At 41.1% G+C, this 23,580-nt stretch overlaps 1 protein-coding gene across 1 annotated transcript in view; it reads right to left on the reverse strand.

Moving 5' to 3' along the window:
• Positions 1 to 4,164: 4,164 nt before the first annotated feature.
• LOC100583380 (collagen alpha-4(VI) chain-like) overlaps positions 4,165 to 23,580 on the reverse strand; it is a 90,793-nt gene continuing 71,377 nt past the window's right edge. Inside the window, exons 32-36 of the mRNA XM_030816508.1 lie at positions 16,411 to 16,501; positions 12,948 to 13,631; positions 11,079 to 11,175; positions 10,202 to 10,431; positions 4,165 to 4,337 (exon numbers count right to left, since the gene is read on the reverse strand). Of these exons, the coding sequence (XP_030672368.1) occupies positions 4,165 to 4,337; positions 10,202 to 10,431; positions 11,079 to 11,175; positions 12,948 to 13,631; positions 16,411 to 16,501 (1,275 nt within the window). The remainder of the gene's footprint in view (positions 4,338 to 10,201; positions 10,432 to 11,078; positions 11,176 to 12,947; positions 13,632 to 16,410; positions 16,502 to 23,580) is intronic.

Genomic DNA, 23,580 nt, shown 5'->3' on the forward strand with positions numbered 1-23,580 from the left:
AAATAAATTAAATAAAGGCATTTCCCACAACAGTATCACCAAGGGCAACAGCATAGGTGAATGGAATATGGCATTTCAAGGAAATGGTATTGCTCAAATGAAAAGTTAGATGGTCAGAACAACCGCCACCATAGGTGAGGCTAGAGATGAATGCAAACGCTAGATCTCTGAGAACTTGCACAGATGATTTTCACTGTGTCCTGTTGGATTTTGGAAGCTAGGGAAATTTGAAAACAATGCAAAAGGACATTCCAGGTAAAGGAACTATGATGAGTGTGGTTTGTGCTCTACAGTTCCTGCTTCATGGAAGAACTTGTTGCCCCACCTGCTAGGAGTGCTGTGAGCAGAAAGGCTTCAGCTGGTCCCCTTTAGAGCCTGCCACAGTTTCAGAGCTGCCTCGTACACAGGTATGCCATTCTGGGGGATGGAGGCAGGGGATACAGACCCAGCCAAGTCAGCCCACACTGGGGTAACTCACACAAGCCCACTTAGGTCCAGAGATCCCTGTGGGGTTGCCTGAGGCTGCCATCCCAACTGACCTGCACTGCAGTTCAACTTCTCTTTCAGTCCATTCCTACTTCCACCCAGGCCGGAACCAGAGGGGTGGGGTGGGGTGGGGTGGGGTGGGATGGGGTGGGGGCGGGGCCAGCAAACGGAAGAGCAGGGAATCTGAGGCAGCAATCAAGCCCATCCTCCCACCCCTGTCGCTCTGACTTTCAGAATTCTTTGGTGGCAGCTAATGGTTTGGAACAAATGCAGTATAGCTCAAGGAGCCCTAGTCTCAGGATAAAAAGGAGTTCAAGGCCAGTTTCTGTTAGGGGTCTGAGCCAAGCCACATCAATTCTGTAAGATAGTTTCTTTATCCCAAAATGGGAAGAACAATGCCAACATCCCAGATTTAGTGGTGGGGCTGGGCAAATACATGACATAACATGGGAAAGTGCTTTATAAACTGTGTATACAAGAGTGGGGATGAATATTGAAACAATAGACAATTGTTTCTGCCCTTGGCTATATTGTTGCTACCTCGGAATTTACGGAGTATAAGGTTTATGCTGAGAGTCAGAGGAGCTCCGTGAAAGGGTTATACCGCCACCTAGTAAACACAGGGAGAACTGCAGGTGGATCTCATGAATGTTCCAAGGATGTGTAAACTTTAAAATCCTAAGCCCCTATCGGCTGAATGGACTCTCTCTTGGCAAAGGGAACCCCAGAAATACCTTAAAACTGAATTCCCAGCCATGACGGGATGGAAAGTCAGACATGCCTGGTTATACCTCCTCCCTTTTAGAGTTTAGACGCAACTGACCAGCATTAATGTTAAAATAGGGATCATAAGAAAGACAGAGGAGACTTTTCATGGCAGTAAGATACCGAATTATAAACAGGACCTAAGACCATGCCAGGCAAGGGTTAAGTCACACACTCCTGCACTTAAAGAATCAACTATGTTCTAACTGCCACAAGGTTTCTCTTTTTCTCTAGCAGCTAAACAAGTACTGGCCTCCAGATAAACAGTATTAAAACAATTACAGCTCATCCAGCTCACAGATGCTGATTCACTGAACCCCTGCTCCACCAACAAGAAACAGCTTTGACTGGACAAGAAGCTGATTTCAGTAACTTTCTCCTAATGAGAAGACCACCAGCCATGGACTGGTTCTTGCTGGTTTACAGAGACTGCACGCCTGTGTGCCTTCATGTCCTGAAAAGATCTTTTGACATATAGGGGCTAGATATAATACATTTCAACTATTCATTTCAAAATGAACACCAGTCATAAGTTATATGTATGTTTATCTAATATGCCTGTGTCAGGACCACTTTCTTGAATACTCAGCTCCTCCTGTAACTTGTTGAACATGTATGTTTAGCCAACCTGTTCAGCATAAAACTCCTACCCCAACCCCTCCTCCTTCCAAACTCCTGTCTCTGGTCTTGGCTAGAGGCAGGATTCCCAGCCTGTGGGACAATCACCTTGCAGGCTGTAACCTTTTATAAGAATTAAAGCCTCTCTCTTCTAAATTTATAAATTATGTTTTTTCGTAAGTTAACAAATGGGGACAATCAAGACACTTGAATGTTTCTTCCCAATGATCTTATTATTGAAGCTTTGCCTTGGTGTTCCCAGCTCCTGGACATAGGAAGGGAAGAATGGGAATAAGAAATAGAAAATCAATCACCATTCAAATCAAATACCATCCTCAGGATAGATCACTTTGGCCATTTTATGCTCAGGCAGCTGAAGTTATGCCTAAAACAGAGAAATGCATATACCCATTCATATGATGAGCAGCTCTGTGGCAGGATGGAGCATCTGCCATTTAATTCCCATCAAAAATCAGTTGCCTGTATTGTGTTAAGGAAGAAAAAGAAGGTAGTATATTCATTCATTAGAAAAAGTCTGGATTATATCAGAACGGTTACCTTTGGGAGAAAAGATTATAGGTGATCTTTATTTTTTCCATGTGCTTTTCTGTGTCTTATAGATTTTCTACCATGAACACAGTCATCCTTTTGTGATCATATTAAAATGATTGTTATAAAAATAGAATTTAAAATGTGCTTCTTTGAACATTTTGTATAAAGCCGATTCCATTCCGCCTGCTATGTCGCCAGACTGTGTGGAGGAACACACAGATTATAGCAGTCACACTTCCAGAACCAGGGACTTACCAGAGAGCAACTCCATCCTGTGTCCCTGGGGGACAACCAGCTGCTTGTGATCAGCTACGGACTGAACGTTTGTGTTTCTCCAGAATTCATATTGTCCCCTAATGTGGCTATAGTTGTATTTAGGGCCTTAGGAGGTAATTAAAGTTAAATGAGGTCATAAGAATGGTCCCTAGTCCAATAAGAGTGGTGTGCTTATAAGAAGAGACACCAGAGCCAGGTGCAGTGGCTCATGCCTATAGTCCTAGCTACTCAGGAGACTGAGGCAGGAAGATCATTTAAGCCCAAGACATTGAGGCTAGCCAAGGCAATATTGGTATAGTGAGGCCCTGTCTCAAATGAAAAAAAAATAAAAAAAAAAAAGACACCAGAGAGCTTGGGTCTTTTCTTCCTTGCTGTCTTTATGAGCATGCACTGAGGAAAGGCCATGTGAGGACCCAACGGGAAGGTAGTCCTTTGCAAGCCAGGAAGAGCGCCCCCAGTGCTGTGATCTTGAACTTCTAGCCTCCAGAACTGTGAGAAATAAATTTCTGTGGTTTAAGCCCGTGGTATTTTGCTATGTCAGCCCCAGCTGACTAATGCATGATCTTACAGAGGCCCCAAGCCATGCATCCTCAATGGCCCACAGATCTCCTCCACACAGTTCCCAATTCTGTCTGGAAGCTGGGCCCATGGTTAGAGACCCAGAGAATCAAGCCATGAGGCAGAGGAAAATCTCACAAAAAACACAATTTTCCTTAATATCTTTGCTGCAAAATGTTTCATCCATGGTGAATGTAAACCTTTCATTTCACTTTTCATTAATAATGTCAGCCTTAATTGTTGAGTCACCATGTTTTGAAGGACAGAAATCACTATAATGGGTGCCAAAGGGTTGGTCTCATGGAAAAATCACTGCTGTCTCTTCATCAACCACAATGTCACAAAGTATAGCACAGATTGTAGTGAGCAAGAATCACACACAGTCTCATGCTGAATGATTTAATAAAGAATGCCTTTATTTATCTACATTAAGTAGTAAGGATGAAGGTCGTTCACATTAGATGTCCCTTTTTCCAGGCCCTCTATTTGACTAATATTTCCCTATTCTCTGGTGGTAAAAAAAAAAACAAACAAACCAAGTTTCGATTCATTTCTGAATTAGGCGTTTCTCACTGCTTACACTGATTTTTATTTTGCTACATAGCACCACCAAATTTTAAAATAATATTATAGGTCAAGTTCAAGTTTCTTTTTCATTCAGTCCTAATTCATTTAAATATCTTTCCGTTACTTTTTTAACTATTAGAATTCAGTCCTCAAGTCACAAATCATCTGGCCCAAGTCCTTGTTGGCGGGAAAACATTCAGGCGTTTAGGAATCTGATGTCCAAGGTGTTGGAATGGGCTATGTCACTTCTGAGCTGTGAGGTCCTGCCTCAGCCATGGTAATCCCCATTTCATCAGCATTAAAAGCTCTGCCTTTAACAGTAACAGGGCTCTGCCTGTACTGTTACTGTATTGGGACACATTGAGCCTCACATTCTTCCTTGGTTTCAAACCGGTTGGCATTGCCCCCACAGCTGCCATACCAGAACTGCTGGCAAACCCGTTCCTCCTTGTTGTAATACCACTTCAGGGTGTAATCCTGACACTCACCTTCCATCGGATCCATGGAACAAGGACCTGCAACAAAGTAAATACAGAGCTGAATTTCCTGCATGAGCATGACAGAAAAAGAGCAATGGTTTGGAGTCACAGACCTGGGAATGAATCTCAGCCTCACCACCAACTAGTTCTGTGACCTTAAGCAAGTAATTTAACCCCTCAGAGTCTCAATTTCCTCAGCTATAGAAGCAATATTTTAAAAAACTTCTATATCACAAGTATGTTATAAAGTGTCATATAACATATGTGAAAGGTGCAACATAGTTATAGCTATGACTTTGCACAGTACCTGGAAGACATGCCACAGATAATGTATAAATGAGTGAATAAATGAATGAATATTAATAAATCTTTCTGATACTGAGCACTCCTCCCTTGTGTATTATACTGCTTTCCCTCCTTTTGCAAACCATCCCAATCCCTTGTCTCCAGTCTTCTAATGACCTAAGCAAATCTAGCTTATTTATTATTTATAGTACCCTGACTCTTGCCTGAGAAATTAAGACATCTATTAAAGGAAAAACATGATGTTCCTGAACAATTAAAAACAGCATTGGAAATCAACACATTACAACAAAGCAAGATCTGAGACTCCCTGAATTTTACAAGAGGCAATGATTTTCCCAGGTATATAACCCTCCCCACCTCAACTTCTAGGGAGCACAGATTTCCTTGGGTATCCTTTGCATCACAGAAGTATTTCTGACCCAGGTTGGCCCTGAAGCACTGAATGCTGCCATCCTCCCCATAGTTCCTCCTAGGCCTTCCACGTACCCTTAAATAAAGAGGATAATATCTTCAAAAACACAAGCCTTAAAATTCATGCTTTGTTTCTGTGAAACTATCTGCTAACCTCCCAATAGTATAATCAACACAGACTAGTTTTCTAGGAGAGGTGACCAGATGTACTGTATCCACAGGGATGAGATACGCTCTTAGTTTGGTAAGAAATTGATCATGGAAATAGTCCTATGCTTTGAATAGTCATATTTGAATTTGCTCACTGCATGACCCCTACTCTGGAGGATATAAGATAACAAGCAGTACAGGTCCAGGAGAAGTAAGAGAAGTACTTATTCAAAAACCTGTTGTTGTCAGCAGAAAAACACTCCAATGGTGAGCTCTTTGCTATACTCTCTAGAGCCAACAAATAGACTCGGTTTAGTTATCAGCCGGCACCAACCGCTGCCATTACAACTGATTCTGAACTGACAAACCAAGAATTCATTCAAATATATCCATCACTTTTCCTAGGGACACTCTGTCATCTTTAGAAGCTCCACCCTTGCTTTGGGTCTGAGAGACAATCAAACAGGGACTGCTCTTCCTAAATTAGACTTCTAGAGTAGCACTTTCTATAACGATGAAATGTTTGAAATAATGGAAAATCTGTGCTGTCCAATACAGTAGCCACCACTCCCATGTGGCTGTTGAGCATTTGAAATGTGGCTAGTGCAATCAAGGAACTGAAATGTTAATATTATTTAATTTTGAAGTATTTACATTTAAATGTAAATAGCCAATATGGCTAGCAGTTATTATATTGGTCAGTACAGCTATTGGTGAAAGAGTCCTTCATGCTTCATGCTAATTATCTCTAAATTATCTTTGTAGCTTAACACTCAGAATACCACTAGTCTTAACTCTTCTTTTACCAGTATGTTAAGGCATTGAGGGCCAACAAATTTTTACCCAAGAAATTATTGCTAGCCCCCAGTCTTATATTTGGCTTTATTTTTTACCATGAATATTAACCTTTGCCTTCTTGGAAGAACTATGCGGTGGCAGTAGCAATTTTACTCACAGTAGTTCATGGAATCCAGGAGTAAAGAAAGGTAAAGGTGAAGATAAGAAAAGAGTTGGCAGGTATGAAGAGCAGCTACAATGAAATTATAATTTTGCTCCAGCTTATTCTATTCCCTGGCATATATGTCTTATAGCCCTACTTGGAGGGGAAAACCAAAACATTGGTCTGTGTGCTTTGGATATAACACTGAAATTGAAAATGTACCAAGATCAGCCTGGCACCTGTGAAGAGAGATAACTCATTTAATTCTTCACAGGTAGGTGCAATGAAAGGTAGCAGGCACTATGGCAGAATTTGTCTTAAGATTCAGGAGCACCAAGGGGGCTGTGAAAATTTAAAACTACCTGGGGACATAGAAAAAACTCTAAGGAAAGGTGAAACTTGAGCTGAGTAGTGAAAGATGAGTAGATATAGCCCACATGGACACTGTGGAGGAAATGTAGACACTCAGGTGAGGGTAAGCAATGGTACAGAGATCTGGAATAAATCGCAGGGCATAAAGGCCACGAAAGGCATATGCAGGGAAGTGGCAGCCAGTAAAGCCCCAGAGGACCAAAGCAGGGGTCTAATTGTAAAGGCCCGTGTGCCTTCCACAGGCACCTGAACGTTATCTTATAAACAATGAGGAACCATAAAAGAGGAGAAGGGACACAACCATATTTGTGTTTTAGAAATGTCAATCAGCTGTTTAGAATGGAATTGGAAGGAGGACAAATTGGAATCAAGGAGACCAGTTAGACAGCAGGAGGCAAGGGAGAAGAGGTCCACTAGAATAATATTGGGCAATCAGGCATTTTTTTGAAAGAAGACATCCAAGCAGCCAACAAATGTGAAAAAATACTCAACATCAATAATCATCAGAGAAATGCTAATTAAAACCACACGGAGATAGCATTTAGAGTAGTCAGAATGACTATTATTAAAAGGTCAGAAAATAACAGATGTTGGTGAGAACATGGAGAAAGGGAACGCTACTGGTGGGAATGTAAATTAGTACAATCGCTATGGAAAACAGTATGAAGAGTTCTCAGAGAACTAAAAACAGAACTACTCTTCAATCCAGCATCTCCACTTCTGAGTATCTGCCCAAAGGAGAAGAAATTATTATAGCAAAAAGACACCTACACCCATATGCTCATAGGAGCACTATTCACAATAGCAAAGTCATGGAATCAACCTAAATGTTTATCAATGAATTATTGGATTAAAAACGTGGTATATATACCATGGAATACTACTCATCCATAAAAAAGAATGAAATCACGTCTTTTGCAGCAACATGGATAGAACTGTGGGATATTATCCTAAGTGAAATGATACAGAAACAGAAAGTCAAAAACTGCATGTTCTCACATGTATGTAGGAGCTAAACATTTGGTATATGTGGGCATACAGAGTGGAATAAGACATTGGAGACTCCAAATGGTGGGAGGGCCAGGGCAGGGGCAGGGGCATATAGGATGAGATACTATCTTTTGGGTACAATGTACACTATTTGGGTAATGAGTACTCTAATAGGCCAGACTTCAACAATGTGCAATATATCCACATGTACTTGCACTCCTAAATCTAATTAATTAATTTTTAAAAAATAATACTGAGTTTTGGCTTTCCATTCCTGGCCAGTGGTGGTTCATACCAATAAAGATAGTTGGTAAAGGAAGAGAAGGAGATTTGAATGGGAAAGACAATGAGTTGGGTTTTTTGAACTAAGTTGGTTTGATGTGACTGCAGGCAAGTCCATTGGAACGATCTGGAGGGTAATTGAATACACTAGGCTATAGCATAGGAGAGAGTTATAGTGGAAGATATGGATTTGAGAGTCACCAGCACAGAGGGGATAGTTGATGTTGGGGGCGGGGGAAGCATACCTAAGTAGTGTGGTGTGTGCAGAGTGTTTGGAGGACTGAAGAAAGAATCGTGGGGAAGGGTGTAGCAGATTCATCATGACATTAATAAAGCCTAGGCTTCAGAGCAAATCATTTGCATAAGGCTCTTCTAAATGAATATTCACTTTTCACTTAATTTTAATAATTTTTTTAATCTTTTTCTTAAAGAGGGCCCCCAAATTGTATAAATTCCATAAAACCTGAATCCCCCTGTGAAGGTGGATCTGGGAAGAGGAGCCCACAAAGACAGGCTAGCCAGAATAGAAGAACAAGAGGAGAATATTTTCTCCAAAGCTGTGAGAGGAGAGGGTTTAAAGAGGAAGGTAGTGGCCAACAGTGGCCAGATCCCAAGAAGCACAAGTCAACAAGGTCTGGAAGAGCCCTTTGGTCTTTCTTGACAATTCAGAATAAGAGAAGGGCCATTTCTTTTCTCCAACTGGAGGGCAGGAAGAGAGGCTTGCAGAAATACAGAAAGTTACAGGAGGTTGCGCTCGGTCACCTTTATTTCTTTTGAAAAGAATAAAAAAAGAGGGAGGCATATCTGCTAGAGGAAGAGGCATGGAGGAAGGACCTTGAGGAGGTGGTGAGGGTTTTGAATGGCCTTGGAATGAAAACAGAAAGGAAAGTGGCCAGCCAGAGCCATGTAACAACAGAGCAGCTGAGAAGTATCGGGGACCTTCAAACTTGTTTTCGTCTGTGAATGGGATTGGATTAGTTGACTAGGAAACTCTCCCCCAACCTTTCCACCTTGATTTTATGAGAAAGAATGCCTTAAAGCAGTAGTTCTCACTCTTGATTGTTCAGTGGAATCACTGGGTAAGTCCCACACCCAGAGATTCTGACTGATTTGGGCTGAGGTCAATCATTAAAGATCCCCAGGTGACTCTTAATGTACAATCAAGACTGAAAATCACTACCTTAGTAAGATTACCTGAGGATATTCTATACTGAAAACATGAGAACCAACAAGGTAAGTTCTTCTATGTTTAATATTCTAGCCTAAGGAGGTGGTATTCCTATGTCTGTCTGATTCTGTTATTTATTTTGGACATGTGTTTGCTTTGAAATCTAAAAGGTATCACGTATCATCAGCATCTTAACAACTAACTTGTGTGGATGTATACTATGTGGCAAACACATGAATTATCAAGTTGTATTGTCAACCCTGTGAGGTAGGGACTCATATAATCCCCACTTTACAGAGCAGAAAACTGAGTCACCGAGAGAGTGAATAACTCCCATGGCCACCTAGCCAGTAGCCCCAGATGGAGAATCGTCTAGGCACATTCAAAACCTCAGATAAATGATCTCTCCTTTAATGTAACCAGGACTAACCACACCACTCACTAGAAATTCTTTCAGCTGTCTTGAATCACTTTCCAGAACTTCACAGAGAAGTTTTTCTGTATCTCTTTCTCATGTGTTTAGTGTTCTGCTTAATTTGTTGATCACATATAAAAAGTAACTTGGCGGCAAGTGCAGTGGCTCATGCCAGTAATCCCAGCACTTTGGGAGGCCGAGGCAGGAGAATCACCTGAGGTGAGGAGTTCGAGACCAGCCTGGCCAATATGGTGAAACCCTGTCTCTACTAAAAATATAAAACTTAGCCAGGCTTGGTGGCGGGCTCTTGTAATCCCAGCTACTCAGGAGGCTGAGGCAGGAGAATCACTTGAACCCAGGAGGCGGAGGTTGCAATGAGCCGAGATCATGCCACTGCACTCCGGCCTGGGTGACAGTGAGAATCTGTCTCAAAAAAAAAAAGAACTTGGCATTTGCATTACTGCGTGCTATAATCCAAAACTGATGCTACAGTTGTTTTAGATGAATCTGAAATGTAGAGCCTGTCTCCAAGTAGGTGCATTTCAAGGTCAGGAGTATCTTCACCACTTCTGCAATAACTCATTGCTTCTCTGCAAAGGTGGTGCAGACACTTCATAGAGTGTGCCTTCATAATATACCCTGAAATAACTTTCATCCAGCTCCAGTTTGACGGCCAGGTGAAAGTTAGCTTTTGTCTTTCTTTTTAAACTATTTTTTTAGCTGCATACATGAACCTGTGGATTTGTAAGCAAACTGAATTAAAAAAAATTGCATGCTAACACAGTGCACAGGATTTTTTTTAAGAAAAAGTTAAAAATGAAAAAAGTGAATCCAACTTAAGGACCAAGAAGTAGTTTGGTTTTTACCATAGGTAGTGTCTGCATTTATTTCTTTTCTAGTTTCTTTCTGTTTTGCTGGTATTTCTTGTTCATTTTCTTCAATGTCATGTTTGTTATTTTCATAATTTTTAAGTGCTTCTTGCTGAGTTATAGGTGTTGTGATGTCTTTTCTCTTCTCTTCTAGAAAAATGCCTGTTGCTTCAAATGCTTCCAAATCATCAGCCAAGCCAGACATACCAAACTGGTGCCTGGGCAACCTGTATAGAAACAATCCATGTCAAACTGCATGAAAAAAATCTCAAGAACTGAGAGGCTCAACTGTTGTTACTTTTATTGCTGTGATTTGTAAGCCTTATGTTTGGGCATTTCCTAATGACTGTGTTATTGCATTAACTATTTTCTTAGCTTTGCAGACATGTTTGAAAAATCAGAATGATATGTTTGGCATTATCAATTTTACCTCTGGGATATGGAATTCAAGCTTGGGGCGATATAGTAGGATGGAAATTGGTAGAAATTGGTAGAATGCCAAGACCAGCCTTGGCAACATGGCGAAACTATCCCTACAAAAAGTGCAAAACCAGCAGGGTGTGTTGGCATGGGCCTATAGTCCCAGCAACGTGAGAGGCTAAGGCAGGAGGATTGCTTGAGCCTGGGAAGTGAAGGCTGCAGTGATCCGAGGTTATGCCACTGCACTCCAGCCCAGGCAATAGAGCAAAACCCTGTCTGAAGAAAATAAAAGAAAGACAATCCATATCAGAACTGTCAAACCCAGGAGCATCCCAGGACCAGTGGTTTAGGTCAAGTTGAGGACTAGCATTGCATATGACCTTTCTTTAGGGAGAAAGTCTCTTCTGCCTTGGGGCAGAGGTATGGACCAATCTCAACCCTGTCCTCAACCCACCTGTTGACAGGCGTGACTAATTGCAGGATAGTGTCCCCACGGTGTAGGCCCCCACATTCTTCAGTGAGTTCTGGGGATGGGTACTGGTTTGTCCCACCTAAAAGTAAAATAAAAAATCAAGTCAAATATAAAATAATATAAAATTCTAAAATAAAATAAAACAAAATATTATTCACGAAGACATCAAATTCAAAACACAAAATCAAGTAAAACAAAGCCTAAAATATAAAATAAAACAAATGAAACAAAATGAAATAAAACATAACAATATAAAAACAAAAGCAAATAAAACATTAATGTTTTTAATCCTGGAAGACATAAAATCAAAAAGACATAAAATATATTCACATAAAGCAAAAATAAATATAATATAAAAGCAAATAAGCAAAATAAAAACATAACATGTATCCTATTATGTAAATAATGCAAAGTAAAATCCAACCCAAAAGAAAAACAAAATACAAAATACAATCTAACATAATACAATATAAAAAATAAAGTAAAATTAAATTAAAACAGATTAGAAAAGTGATTCCTTCAGGCTGCTTCTCCTTCAAAGAATCTCTAAGCCATCAGCCTTCTATTAACACTCCCTACATATATAAGAAATCTAAGGTTCAGAGACATTCATGAACTTTTCTAGGATCACATAGCTCACTAATGGCAGAGCTAGGACTAGAACCAATTCACTGATCTTTCTACCTCTCAAATTGGGGAGGTACAAATGCTGTGTTAGTACTTCTAAGATGTCCATCAAACTCCTTTTATTCTTATAGTGATGAAGGCACAGATGTCCCTCAAGGCTCCCAATGGGCTACCACAACCACCTATAAACTGAGAAACTAATGTCTCCAAGCAAGGAGGGCAAGGAGGCTTCACATGTTACAGCAAAGCACCCTGCACATAAGTTGAATTATGCACTGGAGGATGAAACCCAAGACAAACTGCTAACAATGTGACCAGGATAATACCCTCGTCATCCCAATTCTAAATCTCCATTATCATGCTAGGGATACAGATTTGGCTGCCCACGAATTTAATTCATCTAGTTATAAGAGAAAAAACAATAACAATTCCACTAGTTCTAACTGGAGTTAAGGATGCTCGAGCAGGGGGATGGGGAAGAATTCTGGCTAGGACCCACTGGCACAGCCCTTGCCCCTTAATCTTCACTGTTGGTTTCATCAATCCAACCTGAAATGGAAGACCCTAGACTTTTGTCCTGTCTCCCTTACTTCCTAGTGAGTCCCTGAAAACTCCTGACTCCGCACTGCCATGTCAACTTCTACTTTAAAATAAACATCAAATAAACTAGGATCATTGGTATCATTCTCAAGCTTGTAAGAAATGCAGACTCTTGTCTCCAATGCAGACCCACCGAATCACAATCTACATTTTAACAAGATCCCCAGGAGATTCACGTGCGTGTAAAAATTTGAGAAGCACTGTCAAATACTACTGGAAACTGTAGTACTAAATAGTAATAGCAGTAACTATGCCTTATATGTGTACAATATTGGTGCTTTCAAAGCCCCTCCCTGAACATATGGCTTCACAGTTAGAGAAAAGACTGCAATTCTCATTTTGACAAATGAGAAAATCGAAAAGTTACGTGGAAGTCTGAGGCTCCCAGCCACTAAATGAGAAGCTCAGGACAAAAACCATCGCTAGACTTGACACAATGTCAGGGCAGTAATAGTGCAGGGTTTTCAGGAAATGGGGTGCTCCCTGGCGTTTCCCAGGGATGCTGGGCTACAAACATTAGCCAATAGTGAATCTGTAACAGGCACCTGCATGCCCAAATGCCAGGCTTTGTAAATTCCTCTCCCCACTCCACCCAAGGTGCCCTAGTTCCCGGGGACTGCTTACTTTTTAGGAGGTTCAGGAAGGCCCGAGTGAATCCCCGAGCGTAGTTAACCTCTGGCTCCGAGACCCCTTGTAGGCGCAGTAGATGCTGCTCAGAGGGAGCACTGACCAGCTCGGCTAGCTCGGCTAGCTCACGCGTCCCCACACCCGGACCCAAGGCCAGCACAAAGAGGGTGATGCCCTTGCATTTGGCCTCCAGGGACACAGTCCATAGCTTCTCCCTGTCCCAGCTACTTGTCTCGCTGGCCACGATGGCGAAGAGGACTTGTGCCCTCCGCGGCCGAGGGGCTGCCAGGAGCACATTCTCCAGCGTCCACTCCAGGGCGTGGCCCAGGGCCGGGGTTCCCTGTAAGGGGCGGGCTGAAGCCTCGCGCACATGTCTCTGCATCTGCGTCCGGTTGCCATAGGTGGTCAAGTGGAAGCCCTCGAGCACAGGGAGGCGACCCACACCCGGCCAGAAGTTGGGTGTCGTGTGCGTCACCAGGGCCACACGTGCCCCACGGTGGGACGCGCCCGGCTGCTCAGCCACCTCCAGGTCTTCTAGCGCGGCGTCCACTAGACTCAAAGACCCGCGGTACACATCGGCATCCACTCCACAGGAGCTGTCCATCACAAACACCAAGTCCGCGTCCACCTCCTGGGGCGCCAGCGCGCCAGCCGGGCATTCTGGGTCTGGTCTGCATTTGTCTAGGAAAGAAGTGCAGGGAGAGGCCAGAGTTAAACCACGCATCCCCTTCTTTTCCATGCAAAACACAGTTCCAGACCCTCAATAAGGACAGCCGTCTCTGAGCACTATCTTCCAGGCATTGTGGGGAGGTGGCAAGTCAATGGGCACTGTAAATGAGCTCATTTCTCATAAGAAGAATTGAGATCGATTGCACACTTAATGTTTTCAACCGCTAGGCCATATGGCTTCCCAGTCTCTGTGTTCACAGACATCACCTCTATTTCCTCCTCCAAAAAATAATTATAATCTAATACTAGATTATAATCTAATACTAGATTATAATCTAACAATAGATAAATCAACACTAGTGGGAAACCACGTTAAAAAAACATTGATTGCTAGAGCTGGAAGTGACCTTAACGACCATATGAAAGTGCCTTTTTTTTTAAGGTTAAGAAAAAAAGATCAAATATTGCCAATTTTAAATGAAAAGCTAATAGTGTAGTCTTAGAGCTCTTAAGCTATTTCAGCATCAAAATGGCATGTAGAATTTTTTTTTTCTTTTTTTACTGTAGATTCCCAGGCTCTAGCCACGCCAAGATTCTGGTTTGGTAGTGTTGGGAGGGAGCTCAGAATCTATCATTGAAATGTACACAGGTATTCTGATGAACAACGGTGTTAGGGACCCACTGCTGGGGCAAAATCTTTCATTTAGAACTGGCGGGGGCAGGTGTTCTTAACCTGGGAACCACAGTCTCCCAAGGTGTCCGTGAATGAGGATGGGAAAAAATTACATCTTTATTTTCACTACCTCTATTGAAATAAAATTTAACATTTCTTTTCACTGTGCATAAAGACAACAAACAACTATAATACTAGTGATTCCAACACCAACAGAAATCACTGATTTCCTTATCAGTGGTTGCAAATGGCTCAATATTATTTACACTCACTAGTACTTTGAAATAATAGTTATTGAACCTGCTAGATCTTATCGTTTAAAATGCGAATAAAAAAGCACATGACAAATGAGTTAAGAATGTGGTATATATATACAACAGAATACTATTCAGCCTTTTTAAAAAAGCAGGAAATTCTGTCATTTGTGATGTGGATGAACCTAGAGGACATTATGCTAAGTGAAATAAGCTGGGTACAGAAAGACAAATATTGCATAATATGTGGAATAGAAAAAGTTCAAACTCATAGAAATAGACGGTAGGGAGGGTGGCAGGGAGGTGAATGGGGAAAGGAGGTACATTAGTCAAAGAGTACAAAGTTTAAGTTAGACAGAAGGATAGGTTCTGGTGGTCTGTTGCACAGCATGGTGTTATAGTCAGTAATAATGTACTGTATATTTCAAAATAGCTTTAAAAAGTGGATTTTAAACATATTCACCATACACAAGTGATAAGTAATTGAAGCAATTGTTATGTTAATTGGCCTGATTTCATCATTCAACAATGTATACATGCATTGAAACATCACTGTGCCCCATAAATTTATATAATTATTATTTGTCAATTAAAAATAAAACTTTTAAAAATATATATATTACTGTATGAAAATGTTTAAGTATTTTGATAATTTCAATGTAATCATTTTCCTTTGTAATCCTGTTTTTTTATTTTATGCACTGAAAAACATTATTCTAAGGAGAGCATAGGTTTAACCAGATGCAGAAGGGATCTATGATACCAAGAAAGGTTAAAAACTCCTAATTCAGTCATTAGCAAAGCACAGGGGTCAAGAGCTCAGCAACCCAGCTGCCTGGTTCAGTCCAGGGCTATTCCTTACTCAGCATGTGACCTTGGGAAAATTACTTAGTCTCCCCAGAACCTCAGTTTCCTCATTTGACACATGGAGGTAATGATTATGATAATAATAGCACTTCCTTTTGAGGTCATCTATGAAGTTTAAAAGAAAAACTGAGTTAATTTATATGTAAGTGTTCAAAACAATGCCTGACGCATAGTAAAACCTCGATGAACGCTAGCTAGGGTTAGGTTTCTAGAGGAGAGGGAACTGAGGCCCGAAAAAGCAATATGTCAGATTAGATGATGGATGTGAAAGCAGTTCATCACCTGTGACGTACTCACAAATGGCAGTTATTACCCTTGACTTGACCAAGTTGTCATAGCCGAGTATCTTGTGGTAGTACTAGGTTTAGTGTGGATCAAGCAGAGAAAACCATGACATCCCTTCAAGTTTACCCACTCTGGTGCTGGGTAAAATGGGTGTGGACAGGAGCTCTTCACATATAGGCATGCATGCGTTTCAGCAGAAACTTCTCTCCAGCACAGATTGGTGTGGGATACAGCAATGAGGGTTGGGCACCAAGACAAACTGGATGACTGGCCAGTATCCCACTGCTGGTCAATGGTGGTTCCAGGCCTAGAACCCGTCACCCTTAATTCTTAGTTCAGTGGCCTGCCCATCACACTAAGGTGCACTAAGGCAGGAACCACAAGCCCAGCCAACCCCAGCAGCCAGCAGGACAGATAAATGAGCAGAGCATGCCAGGGGTAAGATAGGGAGTGGTGAGGACTATGAGACTCCTCACCCCGTTAAGAGGGGTCAGGCCCAACTCAGCTGTGCTGACTATTTGTCATGGGAATGCAGTGTCTGTGACTCTCATGACAAGTCTGACTTCCTAAGAAAAACCAGAAATCCAGACTTCACAGGAAATTCTGTAGATTTTAAAACCCTGCACACGCCAAGTAAATACACATCTGCCAAGCAGAGCTAGCCTGTGGCCACCAGTGAATTCATCCTGTTCTAAAGGCTGTCCTGGCTTACCGTAGCAGAGAATGCAGCGGGCCACGTGGTCCACATCCTGCTGGCGCTCTGTCTCCCAGATGAACAAGTAAAATCTGTTGGTTCCATCCATCTAATCCAAACACACACACACACTCAAGTTTATGATTAGCTGGAGTAATTTCAGGCCATCTTTTTCATGTGTTTTCTCATTCAGATGAGAAAAACATGAATATGATTTTTAAAGGATATATAAGTATATAAATATGTGTACAAATAACTCAGCATTATACATTCCAGTTATTTATTGCTATTTAGTTCCCTAGTTCTAACCTGGAGGTTGGACTGTCATTGGTGTAGGTATGTGTATCGTGGGTCTTCAGACTCCCAATATGTGTAAAACTCAGCCAACATCGTGCATCGGAATGGGAGTAAGGAGACAACGTTAAATCATTTGTAAACTTCATAAATCTTTATTAATTGTTCACGGATGCAGTGTGGTGGGAGCTATTGATCTGAATGGCAGACTCTTCAAAAGGGCAGTCGTAAATGTCAAATACCATTAGAATGGAAACGGTAGACACCATGTGGGAATCCCCTCTAGAGTATTCCTGGTGGTCAGAGCTAGACATATCACAACCAGAATATAAGAGTGAAGAGGGATCAGGGAAGGCTTTATGGAGATATAAATTTATCTCCTTTATTTAGTTTATCTCCTTTACTTAGCCTTTTCAATTATGATTAATTTAACAACTAATAACAATGCTTAAAAGCAAAATATTAACAATAAATCCAACAAGGTCCATGGGTCAACTAGTTAGATGATCAGCAAACCCCTTCCTTCTTCTTCCTAGGGCACAGCTGGACTACATTTCCCAGCCCCTCTTGCAGTTAGGTGGTGCCTACTGACTGGGGTCTAGCCAATGGGATGCAGGTGGAAGTGATGTATGTAATTTCCAGTGCATGCACTGTACTCCATTACTCCCTCTCCCCTCATCTGCCAGTCAGGTGAGGAGGATCCAGAAAAAGGCTTTGAGGCCCTAGGGTATAATGGGGCCACTGACAGAAGCAGCCCACATCCTGAAACAGTGGCATGCAGCAAAACATGCCTTTTCCCACACAAACATAGGCAAGGGCCCATATCCACTTACAACAGGTGGCAGAAATAACCACTTATTATGTTTGTTAAGACACTGAGACTTGGAAAAGAACGGTGTCACAGTTAACCTGCCCTGACTTATACAGACAATTTGCAGAATGTCAAACTCATGATGAAACTAGAAATGCTTCTCTCAAGATTTGAGGTGTGGTTTACAAAGAGGTGGATGTCTAAGCTTAGTCATGTCCACCTTTGTATCTAGTCTCTGCCAAAGCCTGCAGAAAAGGGCCCCACTGAGAGTCAGCTTCTCCTCCTTCATCTGTGTGGGCAGGAACAAGCAGGCTCTGGACCCTCCTCCAGGTGGCAACATGCTGAGGATATGAAGATGTTAGATGCTGAGGATATGAAGATGTTAGATGCTGAGGATATGAAGATGTCAGGCTAGACCTCAGGAAGATAGTCAAGGGTTAATTTGCAAACAAATTTTCTTAACATTACAGAGCTCTTCACTCTTTCTGTTCGGGACTATAGTGTATCCCAAATATTGTCTTTCAGAGTCAGCTTACTTGAAAAAAAATCCTAGTGGGAAAAGAAACATGAAGAGTTCAATGTTTATGCTAACGTAACACAGAAAACCATGGGAACAGGCCTAAGTCTCCTAAGAATAAAAGCAAAAGCATCCTCTCTTGCTCCTCATATGGCAAAAGCAACCTTAAATTAGGCTTTTTCCTAACTTAGAAATCCAAATCAATCAAGACTGATTAAACAGATACTACACAAAAGCATTAGCAAGCCATTTGGAGATACAAAGATGACATGGCCACATCTTCAAAGAGATTAAAATCCAAGTAGAAAGATAGATAAATGATTTTCAAACAAGAAAGAGCTCCAATAATATATTTTAGGAGCACAGGAAGAGGAGATTTTCATTTCAAGGGAAAGGAACAGAGGGAACCTAATGAAAATTATGGCATCTGGCACTTTTGAGAGAATAAGTCAGATACTTAACCAGCAAAGAGGCAGGGAAATGCATTCTAGTGTGAAGGGACAGCACGTACAAAGGCCCAGAGGCGGACTGTGCTTATCTCTGGAATTCTGCTGTATGCTCTCGCTCCCACAGATTAGCGTACACCCACCTCCAACCTGCAGCTGCATGGCGCACATCTGTGGAACTCCTTGCCACGTGGAGAAAGCTGGCATGAAAAGTGAGTGCAGCACTGCCAGCATCCAACACTCAGATCTACTGCACGTGATCATCAGATCTGAGTACTGACCAAGCCAAATGGACCTAATTAATCACCAAGGATTGAGAAAACAGCGTAGGCAAGAATATGACACATAGCTAGCTGTACTGGAAATCACGCAAGGCAATCTGGAAGGCTTCTGAACCCAGAATTCATGGCAATGTGTCAGGAGATATGAAGAGGCTGCGATAACTTATGGGTGCATCAATTTTACTCCAACAGTTGTAGGGAAATGCTAAGTTAGTGTACATTATTTTTTAAGCACAGGAAACATGGGTGAAGTATATTACAAAATGCAAAATTTCAGTGACTTTTTAAAGTAGTATGAAAGACTTCAAACAAATTTAAACATTCCCCGAAGTCTGTATAAATTCATCCTCCTTTGTCTTGGAGATGGTTCATAGGGAAAGTTCTGTGCAGCACTAACAGATTAGAGGTCAGGAACCTGGGTCCTAGTCCTTCATCGGCCATAATTGGCTATGTGGCCTTGGATAAACCTCTGGCTTCAGTTTCCTCAGCGACAGAGTTTTAGGGAAAGAGTCAATGCCCCTGAGTTCTCTTCCTTTTCCAACACAGCCTGGTCCTAGGTAACTACCTTCTCTATTTGCTTCTTGACCAGGACAATGCACCAACTTTTCCACTTTGAGCAGCTCAGAGCACATAACTCTTCTATCTTTAATCTATTAATATTTGCTGGAAAACTATCAAATTCAACTGAATTTGAACACTTACCTTTTAAAAACTTTTCTAACAAACAATAATTTTATGATCATGTTTAAAATTTGTACTGTTCCTGCAAAAACAAAATTGTAGGAACAAAAACATGATAAAAGTCCACAGGGAAGCTATGATTCAGTATAGATTCATCTGTACCTAGTTGTTATTAATAAACATTTAATTACTTTGACTTTGGACTTGCCAGCATGGTCCTTGTCACTGATAAAATAGACAAGATACTTCCTGAGAAAGTTCAAGCAGAGAGATAGCATGGGAGGAGAGGAGAAAACTGTGTATGATTCCTACTGCAAAGTCCCATCAACACCAGAGAAGGAAATATCAGTAGAGTATCTTTAACATAAACCAAGAGGTCTGCTTGAGGTTTAAAATTTTACTATAGTTTGAATCAGCACCTTTAGCAATTCTCTCAACCAACTTCATCCCTAAATGTCCAGTTGTGGTTTGTTGGGACTAGTTGTGTGCTAAAGACAGGAGTATATTGAGGGGAAAGGATATGGCAAAGGGGTTAAATTAACATCCTTTTTTGTTTGATAGGCAGAAAGACATTCCTCAAGGAGTACAAGGACAACTCTCAAACTTCAACTCTCAACAATAAAAAAAAAACTCCCCATGATCCCTGACTCAAACTTAACCCTGTGGGTTAAAGTCAATGCATCAGCTGTCGTACTAAGCTGCCAGAAGCCATGGGATAATGTTCATCTCTGGGTCTGAGTTGGGGGAGTCTCTTGGCTTGGAAAGATGGGAATAGAGTGGAAAGAAGCAAGTGCTAGAAAGGAAGATTTGCCTTGGACAGAGGAAGAGCTAACTGGACCCTAAGGAGAGAGAATTAGAAACCATCTGTCATCAAGTTGAAGTAAGGGCTTGAGAAACAAGGACAGCAAACTGGAAAAAGTAGGGAGAAAGAGACAGAGGGAGAGAGTAGCTAGGTAACCCGTGACTGACCCCAGGAGCTTGAGTCCAGTTTCGGCTCCCTCCAGTTGGCATGGTCCCACCAAAGACTGCCGTGAAACAGCCAACTCTTCCTAGATTCCTTGGAAAACATTAGGTGTCAGCATTGGGTTAAGGGTTTAGGTTGTATAGTGAGACTTAGGAACCAGCCACATCTGAATGCAAATTTCAGGACTGTGCAGCTGAGAACAAGTAACTTCACCTCTGGCCTTCACATATCTGGGAAATGTACAATTATCATTATTAACTTGTAGCATAGCTATGAGGCTCAGACCAATACTCCTAAAACTAACATTTATGCAAACCATCTGGGGATCTTGTTATAAATACAGATCCTGATTGCTTACATCAGGGGAAAGGCATCACATGCCGGGTGATGCTGCTGCTGCTGGTGGTCCCTGAACCACATTTTGAATAGGGAGGGGTTGGGATGATAAGGCATGGAAAGCATGTGGCATGGTGGCTGGAACTCCATGGGCACTCACTATCAGATTTAATAAAGAGTGGGCAAAGGGCATTCTTATGGACCTCAAGAAGATGGTAATATAGTGACCCAATTGAGTAAACACATAGAAAGTGTCAGATATCCCTGAGGGTACCATCTCTTATAATTCTCACAACAATCCTGTGAGTTTATCCCCATTTTACAGAGCATAAATTAAGGGGGCCCCATTGCCAAATAACATGCCCAGATTACATAAGGGACAAAACCAGGGTTTGAAGCCTCATTGCCTAATTCTTCCTTTGGTGCTGGTCCTGGCCTTAGGACATTAACAGTCTGGCGGAGAACAGAGCAGCCATAGGCCTCCTCTGAAAGGGCCTGACTGCATAACCCAAAACCACCTTTCTTCAAAAGAAATGTTCCCAACTTTAGATATGTTGATTCCTCTGATTTGATTGTTACATGATGTATATATGTATCAAAACATCACTTTATACCCCATAAATATATGCAATTATTATTTGTCAATTAAAAATAAAATAAAAATAAATACATATATTTTATTGTCTCCCCAAAATAGAAAAGAATGTCCTACTGAAATTATCTGAATTTTGAAATTACACAAAAATATACCCCAAAAATTTATATAGCCTTTTTCTTAATGTTTTCAGCTTCTAAAGGTATTTTTTTTGTTTGCCTCCCATTATAGCTATCATTCCATTGCTTGGCCTTCTTTTTTAAGAGCAATACACAGAACTCAAAATAGGGCCAATTCATAGACCTATATCATTGTGTTATTGTAAAGATAAAATGCATAAATACAGGGAAAGAACTTAAATCTTCTAAAGTCTCTCTTCTTTTCCTGTTTTTGATTTTTGAATTTTGAAAATCCCATTGCTAATGAGAATTCCAGACCTTGAGCAAGTTATTTAACTTCTCTGTGTCTCAGTTTCATCATCTGAAAAATGGGCTCATAATAATACTTACCTCATTGGACTGTTGTGAGGATTAAATGAATCAATAAGATCTTAGAACAGTGCCTAGATCAATAAATGTGAGCTATTAGGCATTGTTTCACGGGAACATGGGCTAGACTTTTTATAAAGAAAAACAAAATTTGAAACCTGGCCCACAAATTGCATTTTCCTTGTAATCCTCTGGTTTTTAACTTAAAAAAAATGGGTCTAATGAAGTCTTCTTTTGAGACATAAGGCAATTAGACATTTCTTAACAAAGGGATTAGGCATAGAAAGTCCAAATGTTATAATGCAGTTTTATTTAGGTCTGAGACAACTCAATGGATGGCTTTATAAACCTTTTCAATATGCACCACAGCTTCTAAGCATAGTTAAATGGACTCGGAAGTTAGGACATCTGTTTACATAATTGCTTCAAATTGAACAACCATCATTTTTCCAGAAGCAGCATGTGGGTGTTGTTCTGAAAGTCAAAATAACATAGAGGTGAAAGACAAAGCCCCACACATAATCAAAGAAAGCCTTCAGGCAGATAATTCAGAAGAAAAATCACAAGATATTTCCACTCTTCTAACTGGATTCCCCTAAGGCTGAGGAACTGAGTAGGGGAGGTTAAGGGCTGAATTTTCTGGCCAGTTGTGAAGAAATGAGGATTTTCTGAAAGGTCCTGAGAATGCAGTTGTCATTTTTACAGTTTCTCTCCTTACCAATGTCACCAGAAATGAGGTTACTCATTATAGCTGAGCTGGCAAGTATCATTTAACATGCTTTGTAAACTGTTAAATTTAAAGAACGCGAAGTTGTCTCCCAGCATCCTGGGGTAAGAATATGTCCAATAAATGAAGAGGAGAGCAGATAGAAATGACAGAACCGAGGTTCAAGTACACAAGCTGGCATGTCCTTCTCACATACCGTTATATCCCTTTACTCAGAGCCTAAGGCAACTAAGAGGGCAAGAACATCACAACAAAGGATCATCTGTGTGCAAGATCCCAACACTGTCTGCCCAGGATTCCCTCTCAGAGAGCAGCACTGATGAGCATTGGAGGGATGTGATCACACCCAAGGAATCACTCTCCAAATGTTAAGGAAATCCCTTCCTGAGAAATAAACTCTTTGATAATTACACCTGGAAGGCAGCCTGGATAATATCTAGTTGCAACCCCTCTCCATTTTTGAGCTGAGTAAAATAAGACCAAGAAAGGTGAAGAGACTTGTCCAAAGGCACCTCACCTATTGATGAGAGAGCCAAAGACAAAAGCTGCATCTCTAATTTAAGTAGCTATTTGTTTATACCCTGCCTTTATAAACCCATTCTAGCAGTTGTTGAGGAAGTACCCTACCAACCCACCCTGTACAGACATCATACTAGGCAAGAGGGATGTAAGGATGGACAAGGAACTCATCCTTTGCATTTTAACTTTCTCAACTCAAGATATTTTGTCCATCCTTCCCCACAGTTTGCAAGCTGTCACAACTTTATTGATTCTTAGACGCATATTCAAAGCTGTGTCAACAAAATCTCTCACCTACCACTTCTACTGCACACTGAACCTTCAGAGAAAATTAAATGGGCTGAATTGATTAGCTATTACATTGAACCATATAACATTTCCATTTCTGCAGCTCAAAACTGGTGAAATATTGCCAATGTCCCATGATCCAAACTAACATTCATAAGCAACCTGGAATCTCTTAAGAAGAAAATCGCCCTTCGCTCTGATAAATCATCCCAGATATTCCATGAGAGTGTGTTGGATGGGT

Source organism: Nomascus leucogenys, chromosome 8, assembly GCF_006542625.1.
Source record: "Nomascus leucogenys isolate Asia chromosome 8, Asia_NLE_v1, whole genome shotgun sequence".
Classification (NCBI taxonomy): domain Eukaryota; kingdom Metazoa; phylum Chordata; class Mammalia; order Primates; family Hylobatidae; genus Nomascus; species Nomascus leucogenys.